General features: G+C 38.8%; 1 protein-coding gene across 1 annotated transcript in view; it reads right to left on the reverse strand.

The window, feature by feature from the left end:
* LOC104622618 (gamma-aminobutyric acid receptor subunit beta-3) overlaps positions 1–17,343 on the reverse strand; it is a gene marked incomplete at its 3' end in the record, with an annotated part of 18,759 nt that extends 1,416 nt beyond the window's left edge. The window contains exons 1-4 of the mRNA XM_010289458.1: positions 17,129–17,343; positions 11,618–11,700; positions 10,437–10,574; positions 3,162–3,314 (exon numbers count right to left, since the gene is read on the reverse strand). Coding sequence (XP_010287760.1) covers positions 3,162–3,314; positions 10,437–10,574; positions 11,618–11,700; positions 17,129–17,334 — 580 coding nt within the window. The remainder of the gene's footprint in view (positions 1–3,161; positions 3,315–10,436; positions 10,575–11,617; positions 11,701–17,128) is intronic.
* Positions 17,344–22,289: the final 4,946 nt, after the last annotated feature.

Raw genomic sequence — 22,289 nt, forward strand, 5'->3', positions numbered from 1 at the left:
AATATAACTCAGAATCAAGCTGTTGGTGTAAGCAGTGTCACTCCAGGGAACTGTAGTAGTAGCCTATGAGATTCTGTAACAGATATTTTGTATATTTAGTAGGTCAGCTTCATGCAGTTTTCAGTGCTTTTCCTCTAAACTGTGAAACAAGTGTGTGTTGATGTCAGATGTTTCACGGCTTGAAATACAGCGGAGACACATGCAGCACAAGCTTATTTAAAAATTGTATTGAGTATAACTCACCCAGCTTTGCAGTAAAATGAGAGGTATAGTTGACACATTATTTTTACCTAAAGAAATTTTGACAAAGTCTCTAGAAAACCTCCATGCGAGCACAAAGAGCAGGGGTGAGAAGGCTGGAGAACTGCAGCAAACACTGTCACATATTTGCAGCCCAAGGGATTTCACCAGGCCTGAATTAGATTCTTTCTTTGTAACATTACCTGCTCCTGCTTCTCATAAGGGATTAAAAAAATTACCTAAGATCAAATTGATTCTTGTATCAGAAATCCCATAAATTCCTTTTAACACACCCTAGGCATCTCATTAGCATCCCACAGATGCCTACCAAAGCCTATGTCAACAGGCAACTTAGAAGCCCGCCCAGTGGGGGTTATAATACCCACACTTTTGGTGCCTGTTCCCAGACTGTAATCTACATTCCAGACATAAGTCCTTAAACACCACACAGGAAGAGTTTGGTGGCTCTCTCGGTGATCCAGAAGATTAAGTACATCGAAAAGAAAGGTAGCTACCACTAACCAAAAGGAAATATGTCCCCATGGAGATCCTGACACCCTGCAGGTAAATGCCCTTCTGAAGATCAGTAATTTATTTTAAACCACAGATGGAGGAGAATCAGCTGACACTCACCTATCACATAAAAATAGGGTAATCTTGTGATTACAGCCCCTTCCCAAGAGTGAGAACTCTTGAGATTATTCTTCTCCTCACTCAAAAAATTTAGAAATTTCTAGGGCTAACTAGCAAAAACTAAGTTTTGAACAGAATTGATGGTTTTGACTATTTCTTTTGAGATCAGTCCTATTATCAGCCCCTATCTGCAGTGTCTATAGCACATAGTCTTTGGATTGAGCTACCCTTTGCTCCATGCCTGGGTTTCTCTGTTGAGGGAACTACTGGGTTCAGTGTAGGCTGGACCACAGACAGTGTGTGCTCCTGAGGACAGGAGCAAAACATGGAAGTGAATGAACTAAAATCAGGCTCTATCAGAGAACACAGGCTTCCTGCAGGAGTTGAGTAAAAGCTTGTCTCTATGTCCCTAAGGACTGCACAGGGAGTCCTCCTTCTAACAAATACCTAAGCTAGCAGACCTTATCCTCCTCTGAACTGAGCTTTTCAGAGCTCATTACATATGTCCAAAGGTGCTTATATTGCCTTTAAACTTTGATATCAGCTTCAGACTCTTATATAAGAGTGGCTATACAAAGGAGCATAGGATTAGACCCACGGTACTGAACTTTATTATACAAACGTCAGGTGAAAAAAAACATGATCACCAAGGCTCTAATTTTTTTCTCAGAAGAACCTATTAGATGGATTTTTGTCCTCTCAAAAGGACTTTTTATCACTTGGAAATAGAACATTTGGGCTCTTGAGCTTGCTTTGAATGTACTCTCCAACTTTTGTTCTAATATCTGTGTTATCATGGTACGGTACTTGATGCACTTGCGCTAGACAGAAATAGGCCACATGAGACAGCCGTGTTCCTTAAACAAGGAAAAACTGTGTGAATCCATTATAGAAGGGTGTGGAATGTCACTGGATTTGATAACTTCTGTCTAACCATCTGTTCACTGCAGTCCTGGCCGGTATGTAAAATCTAGATGCTGACTGATGTGTTTTAAGTGTTCCTCTCACTCGGTCATAATGTCTCCAGGGTGGATCTTTGGTATCCAGTAGTTTATTTACAAATATATTAGAGCTGTATGGACTCTATGACCCACTTCCCATTAAGCTACAATTTATCTACAACCTGATGAACATGCACTAGCTGCTGAGTAGTAATGCCAGATTGTGTCATGCCCATATGCCCCAGCTAATCCACAGTATCTGTAGAATTATTGTACAGTAACTGCAGTTAATCAACAATATATTCAGTTACCCAAGTTCAGATCCTAGGGCATAATATGATATTGCACAGAAGTAGAGCTGTAGCCGCACAGCCTGTTTTGGTATGTGGGACCTTGGGAAGTATGTGGTACAGAGATGGGGAATCATATGGGCATGGGTTGGAGCCCTGGTTTGCTGTGGTACCTATCAGAAAAATAAGGGAACTACGGAACACGTTCCTGTTTTGAGAAGAGAGTATAGCAGGAAGTTATACAGCATAGGTTTAGAGTCAAGTTTTGGGAAGGAAGGTATGTGCTATTGGGAAACACAGGGTTGAAGATGGTATTTGGGATGAAATGAGAGGCAGCAGTAGTCATAAGGATTATTTATGGATCCATTTAATCTTCCTTGTCTGTAGCTACCCCTGAGTATGCTTCTGTAATAAATGTAGTATTTCTTGTGAGATATTTAAAGCCACCTTCCCTATCTAAAGGATACTTTGATCCGAAAAGGTCTTAGACAGGGATCACCAGCCTGTGCCAAATTCATATTTTTCTGCCATGAGGTAAATGACACTTTAAGCTGTCATAAAACTGCACTTGGCACAGCGTGAATTCTGAGGGCGATACAGGATGTGTCCATAGCTGACATGACCCTGTGCTTTGAATGAGCACGTGATTCTTCAGGTCTGTTCCTGCCACTGTCAGTTAAAGCACCCAGGACCTCAGGAGGAGGCTTGGAGCCACACTTGTCTTCCCACACTGAGATGGACTAAATTTAAGCCCACGCTCAAGCCCTTGGAGTATGATTCTGGAGCTGGTCCCCTCACTGAAGCTACTGACACCGACACTAACTTTGATGAGAACAAGATGGGACCTGTATGAGAAGCTCACATCAGAGATTTAGTGGTAGCTACATTTTGCATGCAGGGGAAAACTCATCACTTTAGAGGCAATACTGAATGACATGATTTTGACGTAAATTATTTTAGAACATCAAAACACTGACATCACATTGCAGTCTTTAACAACCTCAGAAGGCTACATTCAGTCTGGCATTTTAACGTCCCACTCACTCTTAGCACATACCAAGGGCAACTCTTGCTGCTGATGCATCATAATTGATCCAGAATGACACCCATGATAAAATGGTAATCAGTATGGAGGGCATGTAGGTTTGAAGAATAAAGTATCCAATATTTCTCTTCAACCTGAAGCTCAGTGAGAGTCTTGGATAGGCACCTGAGGAAAGGGAGGGGAAAAGAGCATTATTTATACTGAAAAAAAGAGACTTGTAGGTACTTGTCTTCAGTTTCCGTAGAAACTAAAGCATGCAGATTTTATGGGGTAGTATGACATCTGCAGAACAGTAGGGAAAACGCCTTCACTGTATTACTGGTTGGTATTAAAAGAAACCTTGCAGTGAATATAGTGATATCCAACTAATTTGTATTTGGGAAGAAAAGAGAGAGTAAATTATTCTAGATTATTGAAGAGATGGGTGAGCACTGGCTAGTTTTTAAAAACAGATGCTTAGGTCTCCACGCAAAATGCTTATCCAAATACATAGTTTTATGTATAGTATTTATATTGAGAGGATTAGTAATGTGCATAGTTTTGTATTTACATGGAAGAGTTGTTCATGAGATGGCACTTCTTAATTACATCTGAACTATGAGAAACATGCTACCTAAAGGCATCAAAAAGAAATTGTAATGAATCCCAGTGAGGAAAAGACCAGATCCAAAGGCCTCTAACATCAATTAGAGCTGCATTGAATTTTTCTTCCAAAAATATTTCAAGAAAAAAAAAGATTATTTTATATGTGTGTGTATATATAGAGGATTTGTGAATTGTTACAATGGGAGCAAATAAATAATGAAAATAAAATAATATTAATTAATAACCTGAATGTCAATATTTCAAACAAAACATTTTATTATTTAACTTCAAACTGGTGTATTTCAAAATTGGTGTTAATCTTACTGAATATATTTTATATATTTAGAAATCTCAAACACTTAAAATTTTAATTGTGACTTCTTTCACCAAATGCAAAGAGGATTAAATCTGAGTATAGCTGTACGAGAAAAAGGTAGTAATTCACACATTAGCTCCATGATTTCAGTGTTTGCATTACTAGTCTCAGATATGATACTTCTAAGAGATTATCTAAAAGGTCTAGTTATAGTCAACATCCTAAAAAACACCATACCAAGAGCCCAACTAGATATTAGATCACATTCCACCTATTCTAATGCAAATATCTGCAAGATATGAAAAATTACATCTAGAAACAAAGAAAAAATTATGAACTTCCCTGTAAATTATGTTCATATGTTTGTATATGAGCATAAGAAATTATATTTGCCCATATACAGAAGAATGATGGCTTTCCTGAGAAAGAAAGCAAAAGAAGGAATAGAAAACTACAGATTTCTCTGCATCACATTCCTGATAGTTAGCTATACTTCGAGTCATATGACAGAAAAAATACTACGCTCTTTCCAGGCAGCAGAACCATACAGGGTCTACCAAACTTTATGCAACTATCCTTTATTGTTTTATCAAACAATCTCAGAAGAACTATCACTGGAAAAAAAGATATCTGGTAGATGTATTGGTTGCTGTGATTACTTCAATCAGTAATAATTTTTCCAGGATGAAATGCCTTCTAGTTTCACCAACAGAAGAATATTGGTAGAGTCAGACAAATTTATTTCATCATGAAAATCAGACCAAGGTTTTCTGCTGTCTAAAGTAGTCAACATAATTTTCAGCAAAGAATAATTTAGACTTTAGCTTGCTTAACTTCTTCATTTTCCAATGACCAGTGTTTAATTTCAAAAGACAAATTCTCTCTTTGAAACCATGCCTGCTTTTTTGCTAACAAAGCTTAAATTTCATTGAGTTTCTTATGAAACGGTTTCCATGGCCTTGTGTCTGCACACTATGTAAATAAAACAGGAACATACTCTGCCATCATGAAATAGATTAAAAATGTAGCAGGCCTCATCACTTTTCTGCAGGAAGATTGAACCCTAAGAGCCATGCTTAGGGCTAGGGCTGTCAGTCCTGGCTGTCTTTCTGCTCTAGAGTTGGAGCTGGACTCTCAACAGAGAGATTCAGTTCCGAATCTGAAGGTGCACTGTTCCTTCTGAGATGCTCTGTGACATCTCAGACACTGGCATGCAGCTTCTGGATATGACATAGCCCCTACATCTTTTTGCTCAGCAGCGGGAGACTAAGAAGTCTGCCCTATGGCATCTCAAATAGCAGTTGATTAAGTGACTCACTTGAACTGCATACACACGAGCTAGGTGTCTACGCTCTGATTACATTTACAGGAGAGTCACTTCATCTAGTCAATCTAGTAAATGAAACCTAGAGAATTATCCATCTCCTCCTAAAATACACTCCTGTTGGTGGACTGAATTTGTCTCCAGACTCGGGCTGCACTGGCTAGATTCCCGTCAACTAAGACACCTAGTTCGTATGTAGACACTGAAATTATATTCACCTTAAATCAGGGCAAGATGAATCCCAGCCCTACAAGTCTCAGGGTAGGTTTTGAGGGTCTGTAGCTCCATGGGCAATCTAACCAAAAGTCTTGCTGGCATGATGGTTACTTACCAGACTTGACACATTGCTCAGTTTCAGAGAGGTAAATAGATTGTCATCCTGTTTTGTGGTGGCTTTCCAAGCTCAAATTTTATTGGGAGGTCTGGATCTCAGGAAACTTCAGAAAAAATTGGTCTTTGTATAGTTCAGGCTGAAATTGAAACATGAACTGGTAGCCTTGTTTTTTCATACTACACAGTCAACAATTCTTTGGGTAGCTCTCCCTGAGACTACAAATGTTTCTATGACTTTCACCTGTATTGCTTTTATGCCTTCACAGATGATCTACTGGCCCTGCCTCCAGCCTGCCATCTTTGCTATAATATCTCATCTCCAGCAAACAGACCACAGGAATCTGTTAAAAGAATGTTAAAAGAAGGAACATCCCTTATTTCCCCCACTTATTTTCCCCTCTTGTCTGGATGGCTAAAGCACAGTGAAAAGGATGGGTCCTAATCTGCATGGAACAAAGACTGTAAACCCAGATATTTATTTATCTAAGAAGGAACCATCTTGTGGAATTTATTTAATAAACATTGATTTCTTGGTGAGCTCAACAATTACACTGTTACTTGCCTGATTATGCTTGGATAATGATTTGTCAATTAAGGCTCAGTACATTTAGAGATTAATTATCAGGAAATTCTAGATGTTTAACATTCCATCAAAATTTGTTTTTGCCTAAAGAACAGTGTTGCTGTTCAGGGACCAGATTTGTTACCCTTCCTCCCATCTCATATAACATGTTGATGTCTATGGGCTAATTTAAATAGTACAGGAATAACAGGATTTGGCGTGAAGTATTTTAATCTAACAACAGTATTGAGAATGCAGGCATGAAAACAAATACTTAATCAATAACTGAGCTCAAAATATTCCTCTTTCATCTATTTGGGCACTTGGTAGAAAGTAATTACTTGTTTCTTTTTCAATTTCATTAAAAGCTAGCCAGCTGAAATATCTAGCTCCAAGGCTAAATTAGTCTCTTGCTGTTTTATCCAAGTATGAACCAAGATAACAGAGTTGGTCAGTTACAGAATTCTTATTTTAATCTGTTCTTCTGGGAAGGTTCTTCGGCTAATTGGAAATGTACTTTACAGATTGATCTTTCAGAATACAGCAAATAATTAATTTTCAAACCTTTTAAGACTACCCTTCTCATACCAACAGGTTGCTAATATGGCTCTGACTGTTATACATCTTGAAGCTTTTAGGTGGTGTTTTACATATTCCAATTCCTGTTCAGTTTCTTGGCATTTCTGGATAACAAACATTTAGGCGGCAGATTCAGCTCACAGGTCTAGACACTAAATTTCAGCATTTGCATGCAGATATTTACACATGGATGGCACATAAGCTCTCAGTGTAAACCATGGAGATCTAGTTACAGCCAGCTGATTCTAAGAGTGTGACTTAATTGCCTATACAGAGGTGTCTAATGCCATTTGAGATGTCTTAGGCTACTGAAGAGTAGAACTTAATACTAGTTAAATAATTAATACTGAAGCACTAAATTGGCACATAGGACACAAGACCGTAAGACTCTGGAACAGCAGGCTAAGTGCTAAGCAGGATGCTCTACAGCATCTCAAGATGCACCACTTACCTATGTTTAGGCAACTCAATAGTGTCCTAAGAGCTATTCTCTTGACAGAACAGAGGTGTTCAAGAGCTGAATAACTCTTTAGGCTCTGTTGACAGCGCTGATTTGGTATCATTTCATTATGGGTTTAATTCAGATACTGACGCACAGGCATCCAGTGCCATTTAGATATCTTATTGTAGCCTGTATGGTCTTCCACTGGTGTTAGAAGGATAGTCAAAACAGGCTTTTCTTCTTCACAGCAATTTAAATACTCCTTTCCCTTCATCATTGTCCTGGTTTCAGCCAGGATAGAGCTGGTTTTCTTCACAGAAGCTAGTGTGAGACTGTGTTTTGGATTTGGGATGAGAAACTGTTGATAATGTGCTGATGTTTTGGGTTGTTGCTGAGCAGTCAAGGACAGTCCAGCTTCTTGTGCTGGCCTGCCAGCGAGCAGGCTGGGGGTGCACGGGGAGCTGGGAGGGGACACAGCCGGGACAGCTGACCCAGGCTGGCCGAAGGGATATTCCCTACCATACGACGTCATGCCCAGTACATAAACTGCAGTTGGCCGGGGGGCGGAAATCGCTGCTCGGGGACAGGCTGTCGATCACGGGGTGGTGAGCAATTGCTGTATTGGGCATCACTTGTTCTTGTACATTCCTTTGTTGGTATTATCATTGTTGTTTCCTTCTTTCTTTCTGTCCTATTAAACCGTGTTTATCTCAACCCACGAGTTTTTTCCCAATTCTCTCCCCTGTCCCACTGCGGGAGGGGGAGTGAGCGAGCGGCTGCGTGGTGCTTAGTTGCTGGCTGGGGCTAAACCACGACAATCATGGATAAAGAGAACAGGCTATTCCCTATGTCTTTGCAGATGCCTTCTCGACACAAAGATTTTCCTTCACACCAAGTGTTCTCTTTTTTAAACTACACGATCATACCTGGCTCTGAAGCAATCTCACGTATTTCATTTTCTAGACTTGCTAATTTTCCAGTGCATAGCATTGGAGTTAAAAAATTATCTTGCCAAATTAACAAAATGGGTCTGGAAAAAAAAACAAATTCCAATGCTATGCTTCAACGTGCATACAGTTCCTCCAGTATTCTTGCAGCCCCGCACAGCTTTATGTCATTATCTATGGGGTTTTTCTCATGCTTACTGTTGCTTCTCAGTAGTAACTATGGGAACAGATCTTTCCATTTGCATAAGTTACACAAGATTATACAGCACTGTTCCTCATGGAACATAGGAGAAATAACTACTCCAAAAGCTGTTTATGGCATAACTCTGAAATCTTCTTTTAGTTTTATACAATCAAAGCACACTAGTTCTGAAATCTCTGAAAGGTTCACTAAGATGCACTCAAAGAACTAATATCTTCCCTTGAGACTTCAATAAACTCAAAGCCAAAAAAAAAAGGCATGCCTGACTGATTTTCTACAAAAATGTAGAAATTGGCCCTAATTAATTACTGGGACCATAAAAAAAATAGGGTCTTGAGAAGATATTTGAAAAGAGTGTGCTGACTATATCTGTCAGATTCACTAGCATGCTTCAGATTTACAATTAAATATGTGGTTTTGAGAAAAAAATGTGATGTTTCCCCTGCATGGAAATACTTGTCACAAAATTTCATCATTAATTATGTATTTTCATAATATCCTGTACCAAAATAATAGTAAATGCAGTATTGTGTCTTCATCAGTGACACAACTTATATGCTTCAGAAAACGGTACAAGAAACATGGAGCAATCTGTTCGCTGTGACTATCTCATCCTACTGCCTAATGTCAAGCTGTCTTAAACCTTGAAACATGACACTTTTTAACTTCTTGCACAAGTTTTTTTTGGAAAGAACTGTTATGATTCTAAATATTTGCTTTGTCATATGAATGTCTACTCCTAGTTTTCATTCTTTCTCATATTTGTCTCACAGCAATTTGGATTTCTATTCTTCCTGAATTTAACTCTCTCATCTCTAATTTTCTAAATCATGTCTTTACTGAAATATTTCATACCGAACTAAAAGGTGGCTTTAGACTGCCATAAAAACTTCCCAAAGTAAGCTCTCTGTATTCTCATTGTTGTCCAATGAGCCACTCCATACAAGTAGTCTTGTGGAGGGGCAGGTAAGCCCTGGCTGCCAAAGGTGACACTGACTGCAGAACAGAGAGATGTAGGATTAGAGTATTGATTTCTCTTTAAAAAAAAAAAGCACCCTTCCATTCACAATGATAAACAAGAACAGCAACAGTTGGCAAACCCCCTCATATTAATTTAAATTCCAGCAATATTTACATTTTGTTCTGAAATACAACTTGTGTTTCTGTGTACTTTGAAATAGATACTGTGTCCAAAGAGTGGGTGAAGTGATGCTTACAAACATGATAGAGTTGTGCTTCATTTGTTCTAGTGCGCTGGGACAGATGGAACAGCACACTCCTGTGGTCTGAAGAACACTGAAAATCTAGAAGTCCCAAATAGTGGCCTCACAGTTGCTGATGGCTTTATGTTTTGCTTTGGTCTTGTCACACATAAGGACATTTTCCTATGCTGTGTCTAACATTAAACATTTATCAACACTGTACTTTGTCACCTGAAGATGTCCAATGCTGCGAGTTACTAGTAACTTTTATTACATCTTCAAGGAAACAAGGAGGAAACCCCCAGATTTAATTTTAGCATCTTAACAATGACAACAAAAGCACTGGCTATGTATACAGTAGTATATACTCATCAGTGCAAATCAAGATATAAAAGGCACCACATTCATGATACAGGAATAAGATATAAAAGGCATAACATTCATGATATGAGAACAAAACAAACTGCACTGAAAAGTGTAGGGAGGTGTTCATAAAAATGGTGGCTCTTTGACCTAGTATGCAATAGCACACTGATATATGATCAGTAAGATTCAGAGGTGAATGATTTCATTTAGATCATAGATATTTAGGCACCTGGTTAAGTATCACACACACAAGAAAAAGAAAAATAAACAAGAAATGCTATTTCATGGACTCCAGGCTTTATAAAGCAAGTAATTTCTTTAGCCAAACATACAACACAGGTCTAAGACTACATATAATTACGATTAATAAAACAGTAGTTGTTGTACACAAGGAAATTAAACACTGAAAAGGCAAATGACAATACTTGCCTGTGGCAAAGACAACATTCTTTGACACCAGTCTATATTCCACAATGGAGAACTGAGGAAGCTCAATCCTCTCCACACCTGTGACTGCGTTATCTCCACCTCTCCAGTAGAACTCTATGTCATCGGTTGTGTAGCCATCTGCAGGCAAAGCAGGAGAGTAAGTCAGAAATAACAGCAGACCCAAATGTAGCTTCAAACACAGTACACGTGGTTTGTCATTTGAGACAATGGAAAGAATCAGAACAGCTGGAGTGGTGTATGGTATTTTGTTCTGTATGACTGTGGGAAGGTGTCCCAAAGAGCTGTGCTGTTACAAGTCTGCACAGGAGTTTGAGGCAAAATACTCTGTTTTTGAGTTTGGGGGGGTTTTTTGGTATCACTCTCATAAAATTCACATATGGATTAATGGCCCTAGCGAGACAGAAAATGCTACCCAATAACATGCAAAATTGCAGATTAGCATGATTTGAGACATCATATGCATTTAGCACTGAAACCCAGTGTATATTTACACTGATAATCACCAGAGGAAGGTGGATTATTCAATGAATACAGACAAACATAACTGGGGCAGATCTTTTCCACGCACACTGAAGAGTGCGAGTTGCACCATTTCCATTAGCTTCTGTAGTGGAGGACTACAACTGAATATAGAATATATACTAGTATTTTTCTGTATATGGCCCACAATCTCCAGCCAGTAGCAGAAATGGAGCAGGAACTCTTGAAGCTGATATTGTAATTGTAGGACATGACTAGGTAGAAGAGGGAATCTGGTTCTGTTTGTTTGGAATACAACTGCAAATCATAAATGGGGCTGATCTGAAAGCCCAGAGTGAGTCCCGTGGCAAGACCATCCATGCATAATAAAGCATACTGAAAGTAAATGATATAATAGTGTTTGCTCTCTTGAAAACGAATCTGATTAAAATACGAACATTCATTCTCTCTGTTGAAGATAAGCATCCAATCACTACCTCTGCCAAGTCAGGCTGGAGCAATAAATGACTTCACTCTGTCCTAAAAAGTCAAATAAACGAGCAAACAGAAAATCCAAAGAGTGGTAATTACATGATTCACATAGTGTTTACAGACACCAGTGTAAATATTACACACTTCTATAAAAGGAAAACTTCCCCACATCTGAACTAGGTTTTACATGCATTTTCTTATTTACGTACAGCTTTCTATTTCCAGAGTACAGTTTTGTTCATCTAATGGGTATCTTCTCAAGTCCATCATACAAGCTGCAGTGGTTGTGATTCTGAAATACAAACATCAAATACAATCACTGTATAGCCAGTAACCCAGGTTTTGTTCTTGTTGTTTATTTTTCAAAGTGAGGAATCTCTGAAGAATAGCTTACAATAATTAAGAATCTGGTCCACAGTTTTACACTGAGGAGCAGCTTAATACAACAGTGGTTACACTGACTGCAATGGAACAACTCACTGTGACCTACCCGTATGCAGTTAGTCCCTCTGGGGTTCAGTGGACCCACCCGCATATGCAAATATTACACAAACGTTTGATGAGATTAAAAAAACCCAACTTTATATCAGAAAATGTGAAGTGAAAAAAGTCTGCTACAAATGTCAAAATTATTAGACCTGTGTGAATTCCTTGGTTTTGTGGCAGCTCTAGAAAAAAAATGAAATGCTGAAACAATGTTCTCCGTTCAGCAAAACACTTAATTACAAAGTTTAGTGTATTTCTCTAGTTTTCAAAAGTAAATTAAAAAGGATTTTGTAATGAAGCGCCATATTGAATTTTACATTTTCTCACAAAATAGCAATATATTTTCACTTCTCTATGTCCAATGCAGGGAATTTAGCACACTAAGGATTAATTTGCAAAACATTTCACTATTAATGAATCTGCATTTTGCGTCAAGCTCTTGTATATCAGGAGTGTCAACAATACACATGCACAACCAAAACAATCGTATTAACAGCTTCACACAGCGTTAGAATCATAGAATAATCATTTAGGTTGGAAGGGACCTTTAAGATCATCTAGTCCAACCATTAGCCTAACACTGCGAAGTCCACCACTAAACCATGTCCCGAAGCACCATGTCTACATCTTTTAAATACCTCCAAGGATGGTGTTTCAACCACTTCCCTGGGCAGCCTGTTCCAATGCTTAATAACCCCTGCAGTAAAGAAATGTTTACTAATACCCAATCTAAACCTCCCATGGCACAACTTGAGGACATTTCCTCTCATCCTATCACTTGCTACTTGGGAGAAGAGACCAACACCCACCTCACCACAACCCCTTTCAGGTAGTTGTAGAGAGCGATAAGGTCTCCTCTCAGCCTCCTCTTCTCCAGACTGAACAACCCCAGTTCCCTCAGCTGCTCCCCATAAGACTTGTGCTCCAGCCCCCTCACCAGCTTCGTTGCCCTTCTCTGGACACGCTCCAGCACCTCAGCATCCTTCTTGTAGTGAGGGGCCCAAAATTGAACACAGGATTCGAGGTGCGGCCTCACCATGGCTGAGTACAGGGGGAGATCACTCACCTACTCCTGCTGGCCACACTATTTCTGATACAGGCCAGAATGCCACTGGCCTTGGCCCCCTGGGCACACTGCCGGCTCATGTTCAGCCGGCTGTCAACCAGCACCCCCAGGTCCTTTTCTGCCAGGCAGCTCTCCAGCCACCCCTCCCCAAGCCTGTGGCGTTGCATGGGGTTGTTGTGACCCAAGTGCAGGACCCGGCACTTGGCCTTGTTGAATCCTGTACAATTGTCCTTGGCTCATGAATCCAGCCTGTCCAGACCCCTTCCTACCCTCAAGCAGATCAACACTCCCACACAGCTTGGTGTCATCTGGAAACTTACTGAACATGGACTCGATCCCCTCGTCTAGATCATTGATAAAGATATTAAACAGAACTGGCCCCAGTACTAAGCTCTGGGGAACACCACTTGTGGCCAGCGTTGGCATTTTATTTTTAAATTAATGGATTTATATATTTGTACTACCTTTTAGACAGACATAACCATATGTTTATGATTAATCTTCAGTGTATTTCAGTGTTTTGCTGAATCACAGCCTTCATCAAGAGTATGTACATAATTATGCATAATTTTCTTTATAATGGCTTCATATAAATTCCACATGTAAATTACCTTCTGGGTAATGGACTAAGTCCATTCTTTACTGATCCTTTTCTGATATAAACAAGAGATGGACCTTACACAGTTAGTTCCTAAACAAATAATATCCTGGTGATAATTTATTTATGTTATTATGAATGCCCTATCCAGTCTCCAAGAAAAGGAAGGAAAGAATGCTTATCCTTAGCGTATAGGTTATTTCAGATGGATAACCACTTAATATCCAAAGGAAAGGATTAAGACCATTACAACTATCTCATAGGATGACAGAGGCCCCCTTTCTCTGACTGAGAAGGTGCTTTTGCAAGAAAATATTATAATTTCTTTGCACAGGGAGAGACAGTTGCAGGAGCACAAAGGATGAGCTAGCAGAGGAAAAAGCTCAAAAATCTGTTATTCAGCATATTTTCTCACTTGTGTTCCTACCAGTAGCCAGTGAGAAGGGCACACAGCTGATCTTTTCCTTCCCAGCCTAATATTTGGCATGATCATGTCTCTGCCACTGCTGTTCACTCTGGGTTCCCTCTGAATATCCTTGCGTTAGTCCCACAGGCTTTCAGGTACAAAGTGTCGTACCACAGGAGGGTACTGAGGTCAACCTTCCTCCATCTCCTTGCTGGGAGGTGCTCTGGTTCCTCTGTTAACACGTGTCCCGGTGGGCAGGAATAGTTTACAAACAGCAATTCCTCAGCTGCTCTGCAGTTTAGGGGGACATCCTCTCTGCAGTCAACATTTGCAAGTGCCCTTCTGGACCCTCAAGCAAGGTGCTAGACAGAAGGCTATTAATTATGGAGATGAATGTCTCCTCAATCTGATGGCTACTAGCAGCTCTAGCTAAGCATATAAAACTAGGACTAGCATAGGGTCTTAGAGGACAAAACATAGTCTTAAATCTGTGATCATTGATGAACAATGATCATAGCAGTGATGAGCTTTACAAAGCCATACTGATTGTGCAATCAAATGATCTTGCTCCTGAGTCAATCGATAACTGTGCTCAAAGTAAAACAAGCAGGCACACCTGGGCATTGCTGCTAGGTTTCTATCCCGTGCTTCAGTACATTCCCCTACACTAACCTAGGTCTCATTTAAGATCCTGTAGCAGAATCCACATGAGCTAAGTCGATACAAGAGGGAGTGTGGTACCAAGATCTTAACTATTATGTTGTATAACTAGCTTTAAATGCCAGCCATACAGAACACATGCACTTACAAATTATTAATTTGACAGAATTACTAAAATTATGCAGCTGGCAAACTTGCATTCAACTTACTAATTGCCGTGTGATTTTTTAAGGAATGTATTTTTTTTTGGCCTGTTCACATACAGTAGTGGTTCTGTGTCACAAGTTCCAGTACCAGAAACTGCACATTCTTGCTCAGATAACTTTTTAGACTATAGCAAAATGTATGGATGTTTTTAATTTCATAAACATCCTCTAGAAAAGAAGATACAGCTAAATATACATAGAAACAGATTTACCCCATTTACTCAAAGTAAGTTGAGTGCTCAGAAGTCCCTCCTGAATGAACGTTCAAGCAACCATATTTAACTTGCACAAATGCTCACCAAAAGCAAATGGTAATTGCTCAGGGTTGTGCATGCTCCCAAGAAGAGCAGGTTTATTTTTTATCGGACGGGATGCTGCCTGACACAGCAGGACAACAAGGTTTCAAGAACTCATCATCACAGCAGTGACAGAGAAAGAATTACAAGCCAGACAAAGATAAAGCGGGACACAAATACACACATATTTTGGGTGAAAGCAATACACAAAGGAAATATTTTTAATTGTTTAAAATTGCCTACTCCAGTCATTTTTCCTCTGGATATAGATTCTCTTATCCTTCTCTGCTACTTTGTTACCGGGCTGATTGCCTTTGATTATATTGCTATATTGTATAGAAACCCCACCTGTGATGTGCTGGGAGGTGCTGCACAAACAACTGACAGAAGGATATTTTCTCTCCTCCAAAAGTTTACAATATAAATCAGTCTAGGCTATATAAATAATTCTTATGTGACTAGGTCACAGTCCTCATGGCTAATTTGATCCTCTTTTCATCTGATATGAAATGATACAGAAATACATTAATCCAAATAAGAACACAAATAAGTGCAGTTGCCTTGTCCGACCCATCACAACTAACCTTTTCACCTTGTAAACTTCCATCATGTTTTATATACAGGCGATAACTAGGGGAGTCCTTTCTGATAAAATACATATATTACTCCACTCTATTTATTTGTAACATTTATCACTGTACCGCCTGAGAACAAAAGGTCTCTATATACAGCAACCACACAAGCAGACAGAAGGACGCTATTATTGATCCCCAGTCTATAATGTCATTATTTCTTTTTTGGTCTATTATGAAAAAAAGCTGTTGCATCATCATATGTCTTGTATATTGTTCTGAGCAAGGTGGAACAAAGTCAGTATTGTGCCCAAAGAGAAAAATTCCCCAGAAATGGGTTGAACTTCAAAAAGCTACTGTCCCATTCCCTCACTCTCATAGGCTTGTGCTGCGGTAGCAAACTGATTTCTCTGAAGTAGAGAGAAACCTTGGAAAACTGAAGGTCAAGTCTTTCAAAAATACGAAAAATTCTACATTGTTCAGAAGAGAACACAGAGCCGGTGTGACCTCGGGATCACTTTTGTTATATATTTTTTGAGGAACTGCTTTGCTCCGTGGATATTCTATAATTGGTTGCAACCCTCCAAAATTTCTCCTGTTCTTATCAGTGACCCTGTGTTTTGTGGTACATAAAACTCTGGGTTCTGGTCTCAGCCCACAGGATGAATCATTGCCTCCAGGCTGTGGCTTGAAGCCAATGCCATCAGGATGCTTTCACTGGCAAAGACTTGTTTTGCTGGTATAGTTTAAACCAGTGTAACAAATGGATTAACCTGTGCAAGGAAAGAACCTTTTGATACTACTGAGTCTTCCATTAAGATTTTTGCTAGTGTGTTTATTAAGAGAAGGCCTTTTCAGCATTCCGAACCATAAAAGCTGTGACAGAAAACGAAGAAAACACAGGTCAAGCTTAAAATACGAAGAGAGTAGGATAATATAAGGCCACTTTGTACGTCTGGTTTGAAATATAACACATTGCAATGCTGATCCCTATTTGAAGAAATCACTGAAGGTACCCATAGTCACGGTCTTGACTGTGGCTGGCTCCATTCAACCAGGGATGCTTGCAGCTTTTTCTTTATAGACTATAGACACATCACAAGGCGCCATAAGCACCCATGTTCAATCCTACTGCCTGTATTTTGGACAAAATTCTCAGGTTTACAATTAATGCATGCCTTTCTGCTTCCTATAGCCACCAGGCCTTCCAGATATGGTGACTCTACAGAAACAGATAAAAACTGACTGAAGGCGCTTCTGGCAAAATTAAGAAACATCGAGCGTGTCATTTGTTTTCTACAGGCATCTTTCAGAGATACAGGGAAAGTTACATAAAACGCTACCCACTGTTTGTAATAACCTTGTACCAGGAAGCAAATATCAACAACACATAACAACAGTGATGAAATCTTCATCGTGGAAGTACCGACCTGAGGCCGTAAAGCACCGTTCCATCTGGGTGAAGGCGAATCATTCGATTCTTCACGGTAACACCATGCACAAATGATTTCTTGTCATTTAAGAAGTAAGTGTCAGGCACCCAGAGTTGATCTGCCACTCGGTTATCAAGGGTGAGGTTGAGAGGTATGCCAGCATAAGCCAGCCTCTTATCTCTCCAGTATTGTTGAAAATACATAGTCAAAGTGTAATCCTGCCCAGGAAAAAAAAGAGAAGCACATCAGTCAATCATACTTGGCGTAACTAAAAAAGTTGGGTTTTTTTCCCTGTCACTAGCTTATTTTGCTGTTGGTTTAATTTAATTTTAAATATTTTTTGAAAAAAAACTTAATAAAAATATTAAGTATTCCTATCACTTACTAAATAATTCCAGTAATGTAAGTATCACTCTAGTCTAATGAAGAGTTTCAAATCTTAAGAAATTCGGCTATTATTGGTATGTTTTGTCCTGCTCCTCCATTTCTTCCATTTAGTCCCCCTGACAACTGCCTGAAATTATGATGCTTATGGAATGATAAATGAGTTAATAAGTAAATACTGCCATCTTCCCCATTTTTAAAACTCAGAGATGAATGGAAAATCGTTCAAAGTATTTTGAAATAGTATGCAAAACTGTATCTGAAAAATAAGCTGCAAAGATGTCTATACATGTGCCTTTGAGTGAGACTGCATCTTGCAGTGGCATAAAGATTTTCTCTTCAACAGGCTACATTGATACTTAGAAGGTAAAGTCCTACTAATGTAAATGTTTGGTTTTCAAAATTTTGTCAATAAAGATTATGGTGTCTGCTAAGAGTGCAGGTCACTAACATAAGAGCCTAAACATGCATACAGAAGCCTAAAATATCCATTTTAAAATTCTTTATTTCATTTCAGAATTTGCTAACTTGACTTGGTCATGTCATAATAATGGTATATTGAAACACTTTTAAGGTCTTAGACAATAGGTCTCATTCATTAGCTTCATGGTATTATTTTAAAAAAACAAGCAAACATGGGAACATCTTAAAGTTAAGTGACAGCAAAATTAAAAAAAAAAAAAAACACATGAAATAGCAAAATTTACTGTTAGGGAAGAAAAACCTTTGTCTTTTCTTTCCCTCATAACTTTCAAAGTGTGGAAGGACATTTTAATTTTTAGACAGCCTATTTTTATGCATGAAATAAAAAAGGTAGACATCTGAAAAGAATACTTTCTTGTATTATTAATGTTTAACATTAAAATTAATGTTTACAATTACAGAAAACAGTGGTTTTAGGTCTGATAACATTGCCGTATTCAACAATGAAAAAAAATGAGATCGTAAGTACAGGTCATTAAAACTCTGATTTTCAAATTATAGAAGTGCTCTGAATGATAAAACTCTTCATGAAACTCTTCACAAAACACTCAGAAATATATGTGATCTCCAACCACATTTAAATATTTAGCAGCAGGTGTGCAAGCCACAGGATACCTGCATTTGCATCTGGTTCTACAAGATGATGATACAAAACCCCTCAGGCTTGCTGCTTGTTTGGGAAAAGGATGCTCAGGCTTTCCAAGTATGACTGTTGGGAACGGTCTGTTCTTGTAATGGGTCTTGTGTGGAGACAACCCAACTTCAGGCACTGATCCTGCCCTGCTTTCCTCAAGCCCTACAGCCTTTCCTTGAAATCAAATGAAACTTGAGCATGCCTTCCACACTCAGAGCCTTTGTATTTTTTATTCAGTGATCCATTCTCTTCAATGCAGTAGCTGCTATAGCTTTAAAAAATCAATTTTAATTGCTTAGAAAAATAAAACATTACCAATATCAAGGACAAGCTGTTCCCATTTTACGAGACCTTTGAAAACAAAAAGGCCCAGTGATGGGAGAAAGGAGCCCATGTGGAACTGCCTGGAAGGAAGCTCATTCTTCAAAACTCAAATCCGACACAACTGCTCAGGAGAACATGCTCCAACCTTTTTGTCAGAAGCTTTCTCCAGTGGGACTAATGCTCCCTGCTCATCGCTGAAAGAAGTACATGCTACACTGGGTGCCCTTGCCTCACTCCCATTAGCACGTCAGGAAGACCTCGTCTCTTCTCATGTTCTCTGCAACCAATTTTCTGACACTGATGCATTAGAATGAATATCCTCTACCAGCTCTGTTTCACCGTAATTAAAAATTGTTTCTATTCATGTGCAAAATTTGCTATGTGCTTGGCTTCTATAATGGTTTGCACATCAATGTCAAGAAATGGGGGACTATAAGATCCATGAACACATGCACAGTACACCAAAAGCTCACTATGTATAAATGCACAATATATCCACAAAATAATGCAAAACAGAAATAGAGAGATGGAATGGCACTGCACAACATTAAAAGAAGTCAACAGGCTAGCCCTGGAACCTAAGAGAAGCAGTACATTTGAGCCAAAGAGAGCTTTAGGCTAGGTGCCTTTTTCCTTTGGCTTGAGATAAAATACACGTTAACAGCTAATGAATGGAGTGATTAACTAGCTAAGTAAAACATACGTAACAACACAAGCAGCAAGTCTGTCATTTTATTCGTTTATTTAACTAATATTTACTATGGCAGGGAACAGCAGCGAAAAAAGTTTACAAATTACAGGCAGAAACAGCAACATCCAGCAAGCATCAAGAATTTGCAATGTCTTGACTAGAAGACAAACTTCCAAAATACATTCTCTAAAGTACAACTTTCATTACTGCTTTCTCAATTAACCTTCATTTCTTATTTCATCCTAGCTTTAAATAAAAAATCCTATCTATATGTCTGCTAATCTATATGACTGTATTTGCATGAATTGAAAGCAATGATATACTGAAAAGTTATTTTTAAAAAAAGTACATTATTGCATGTGTAATATCAGCTCATTCCCAGTTCTTCGCTTGGTATCTATTAAGGAAAATGCTCACGCAGCATCTTCTGCAATGGCAATATACTATCCAGATGCGCTGACATGTCTGCCTAACCCCACTCTCTGCATTTTGAACAACAGACATGGCAGAAACAGAGTGCCCAAGAAAGTATATGTGCCACCACACACCTTGAAAGATCACTGTACATTTGTGCTCTGCCAGCCTCCCCTGCTTGGAAGATGACAGGATAGAAAGAATTAATATGAAGCACGCTTGTTCACCATCACACTTTTTCTGATAAGCTCAAAGCAAAAAGCAGCAAACTCTTATTAGAACTGCCCTGGAACTGCTTGGTTGTGCAAGGAGTGATAAAATGAGCAGGCAAGGCCAGTTCCTTAGGGCGGCTCTATCAAAGTCACCACCAGCAGAAACTAAGCTTATTAAAACCCATAAGGCTGTCTGCTCTCATTCTTTGATTAGCTAATTTTCTAGGCTTTGTACCCATAAAGGAAGTTTTCCTCTCTTCTATACTCCAGAGGAAAATGCAAAAATGGTTTGAGCATGGACTGGAAAAAATACACTAGGTATTTGTCAGGTAAAATGAGAAAATGGACTTCTACCCCCAGGAAAGTAGCCTACAAAGTTTATTAAGGGCCACCTTCCTCCAGGGGAGCTTATGATGACTAGCTCTGATATAAAGGTCAAGAGGGTAGATGTCTAAAGCCAGAATAGATTAATCCCACTACAGCTACTGTATTAGGGTGCTCTTTTATGTCAAACGTGACACAGAGCGGCCAGCTTTAGGAAATTCTAACTACCGCACAGAGCAGCGGACAATTTCCTGGGTGGCAAAGACCTCCATAAATCATTTTTTTTTCCCCGTACAACACAATGCCACATCCAAGGTCTGCCTTTCCCCTCTACATTTCCTCGTAGTAATAGATGCTTCAGGTCAAACATGGTGACAAAATCACTCAAAGCATTGATAGAAGGACAAGCACGGTGCTTCTGAAGTACGGGAGAAATGTCCTCAAAATGGGAAGAGCTGGACTGCACAGGCAACATGAGTTTTCATCTGTGTATTCAAAGACCATGGAACGTCCTACAAGGATAAAGAATGGTGACAAGCATCCTTGAGTTTCTAGCACTCCAACAATGCCGTTCTGCAATGATGCCACTAATATAATGAAATGCACACAGAAAGGTGTGTTGGTGTTTTTTCAACATAGTTTCCCCTGGGGAAAAAAGTAAAAGAAAAAACTCAAATAGTAGATAATGCTGGGTAAGGAATTTAGATACAATGGTAGAGAGGCCTGTATCACAACTTAAATAGAGCGTAACATATCTGTATCCTTTGTTTGTACCATCTGTGATTTCAAAACGTCTTAAGCAAGAACTACAGACTCGCAATATTACATGCGCTAACCACATACAAAGAAATTTTAAAGTGTTTTTTCTATTCTATTTTTCTCTTCACAGACTGAACATACCATGTAGGAAGCACAACCATGATTCGACTACAAAGCCACTTCAGACAGGCAGAATGTGTTGTAGTGTGCTACTGTACAGTACCTAATGCACTGACTATAGGACTAATGAACGATAAATACTAATATGCTGTGAATAATGTAACACTAATATAGTAAAAGCAAATAATAATTTGTTTTCTATTGCTTGTTATATTTTGCTTTTCTCTCCTGCACTCAATAAAAAAGAACATTTTTAAAATCTAGTTTTCTCATCAAAATAAAATTAACAGCAGCATAAAATTATAGCAGCAATAATGCTCTAAAATAGACTATCACTGTTTACAGTCTTAGTCTGTTATGTATCAAGGTTGTTAAAGTTTTCCATTAGCTGTAAAAATGTTGTGTTTCTTCAAAATGACTGCTAGATAGAACACTATAATTAATAATTATGGAATACTGTTAATATGGCAGTTCATAAAAAATATTCATGAAAGATAAATAAATATGTTGAAAATTACTGGAAATATTGGAAAAAATACACAAAAAAACCCCTATTCAACAGCATGGGAGGACAGCTTTGTACCTACTTGAAACACAGGTTCTTGTCTTAGATTTGCATTTGGATGTAAATTCACGCCCTGGTTTTCTCGACCAGCAGACAAATGTGATTATTACCATTGGCTTTTGGTTTATTTATTTTTTATGAGTAAATGAATTAAATACTCATTCAGTGGATAAACAGATGTGTTGAAAATCCATGCCTTAAGTCTCCATATAACTTCAAGGTCCCTTCCCTCACCTTCCACATAATTT

This window comes from Phaethon lepturus, unplaced genomic scaffold, assembly GCF_000687285.1.
Source record: "Phaethon lepturus isolate BGI_N335 unplaced genomic scaffold, ASM68728v1 scaffold9866, whole genome shotgun sequence".
NCBI classification, from domain to species: domain Eukaryota; kingdom Metazoa; phylum Chordata; class Aves; order Phaethontiformes; family Phaethontidae; genus Phaethon; species Phaethon lepturus.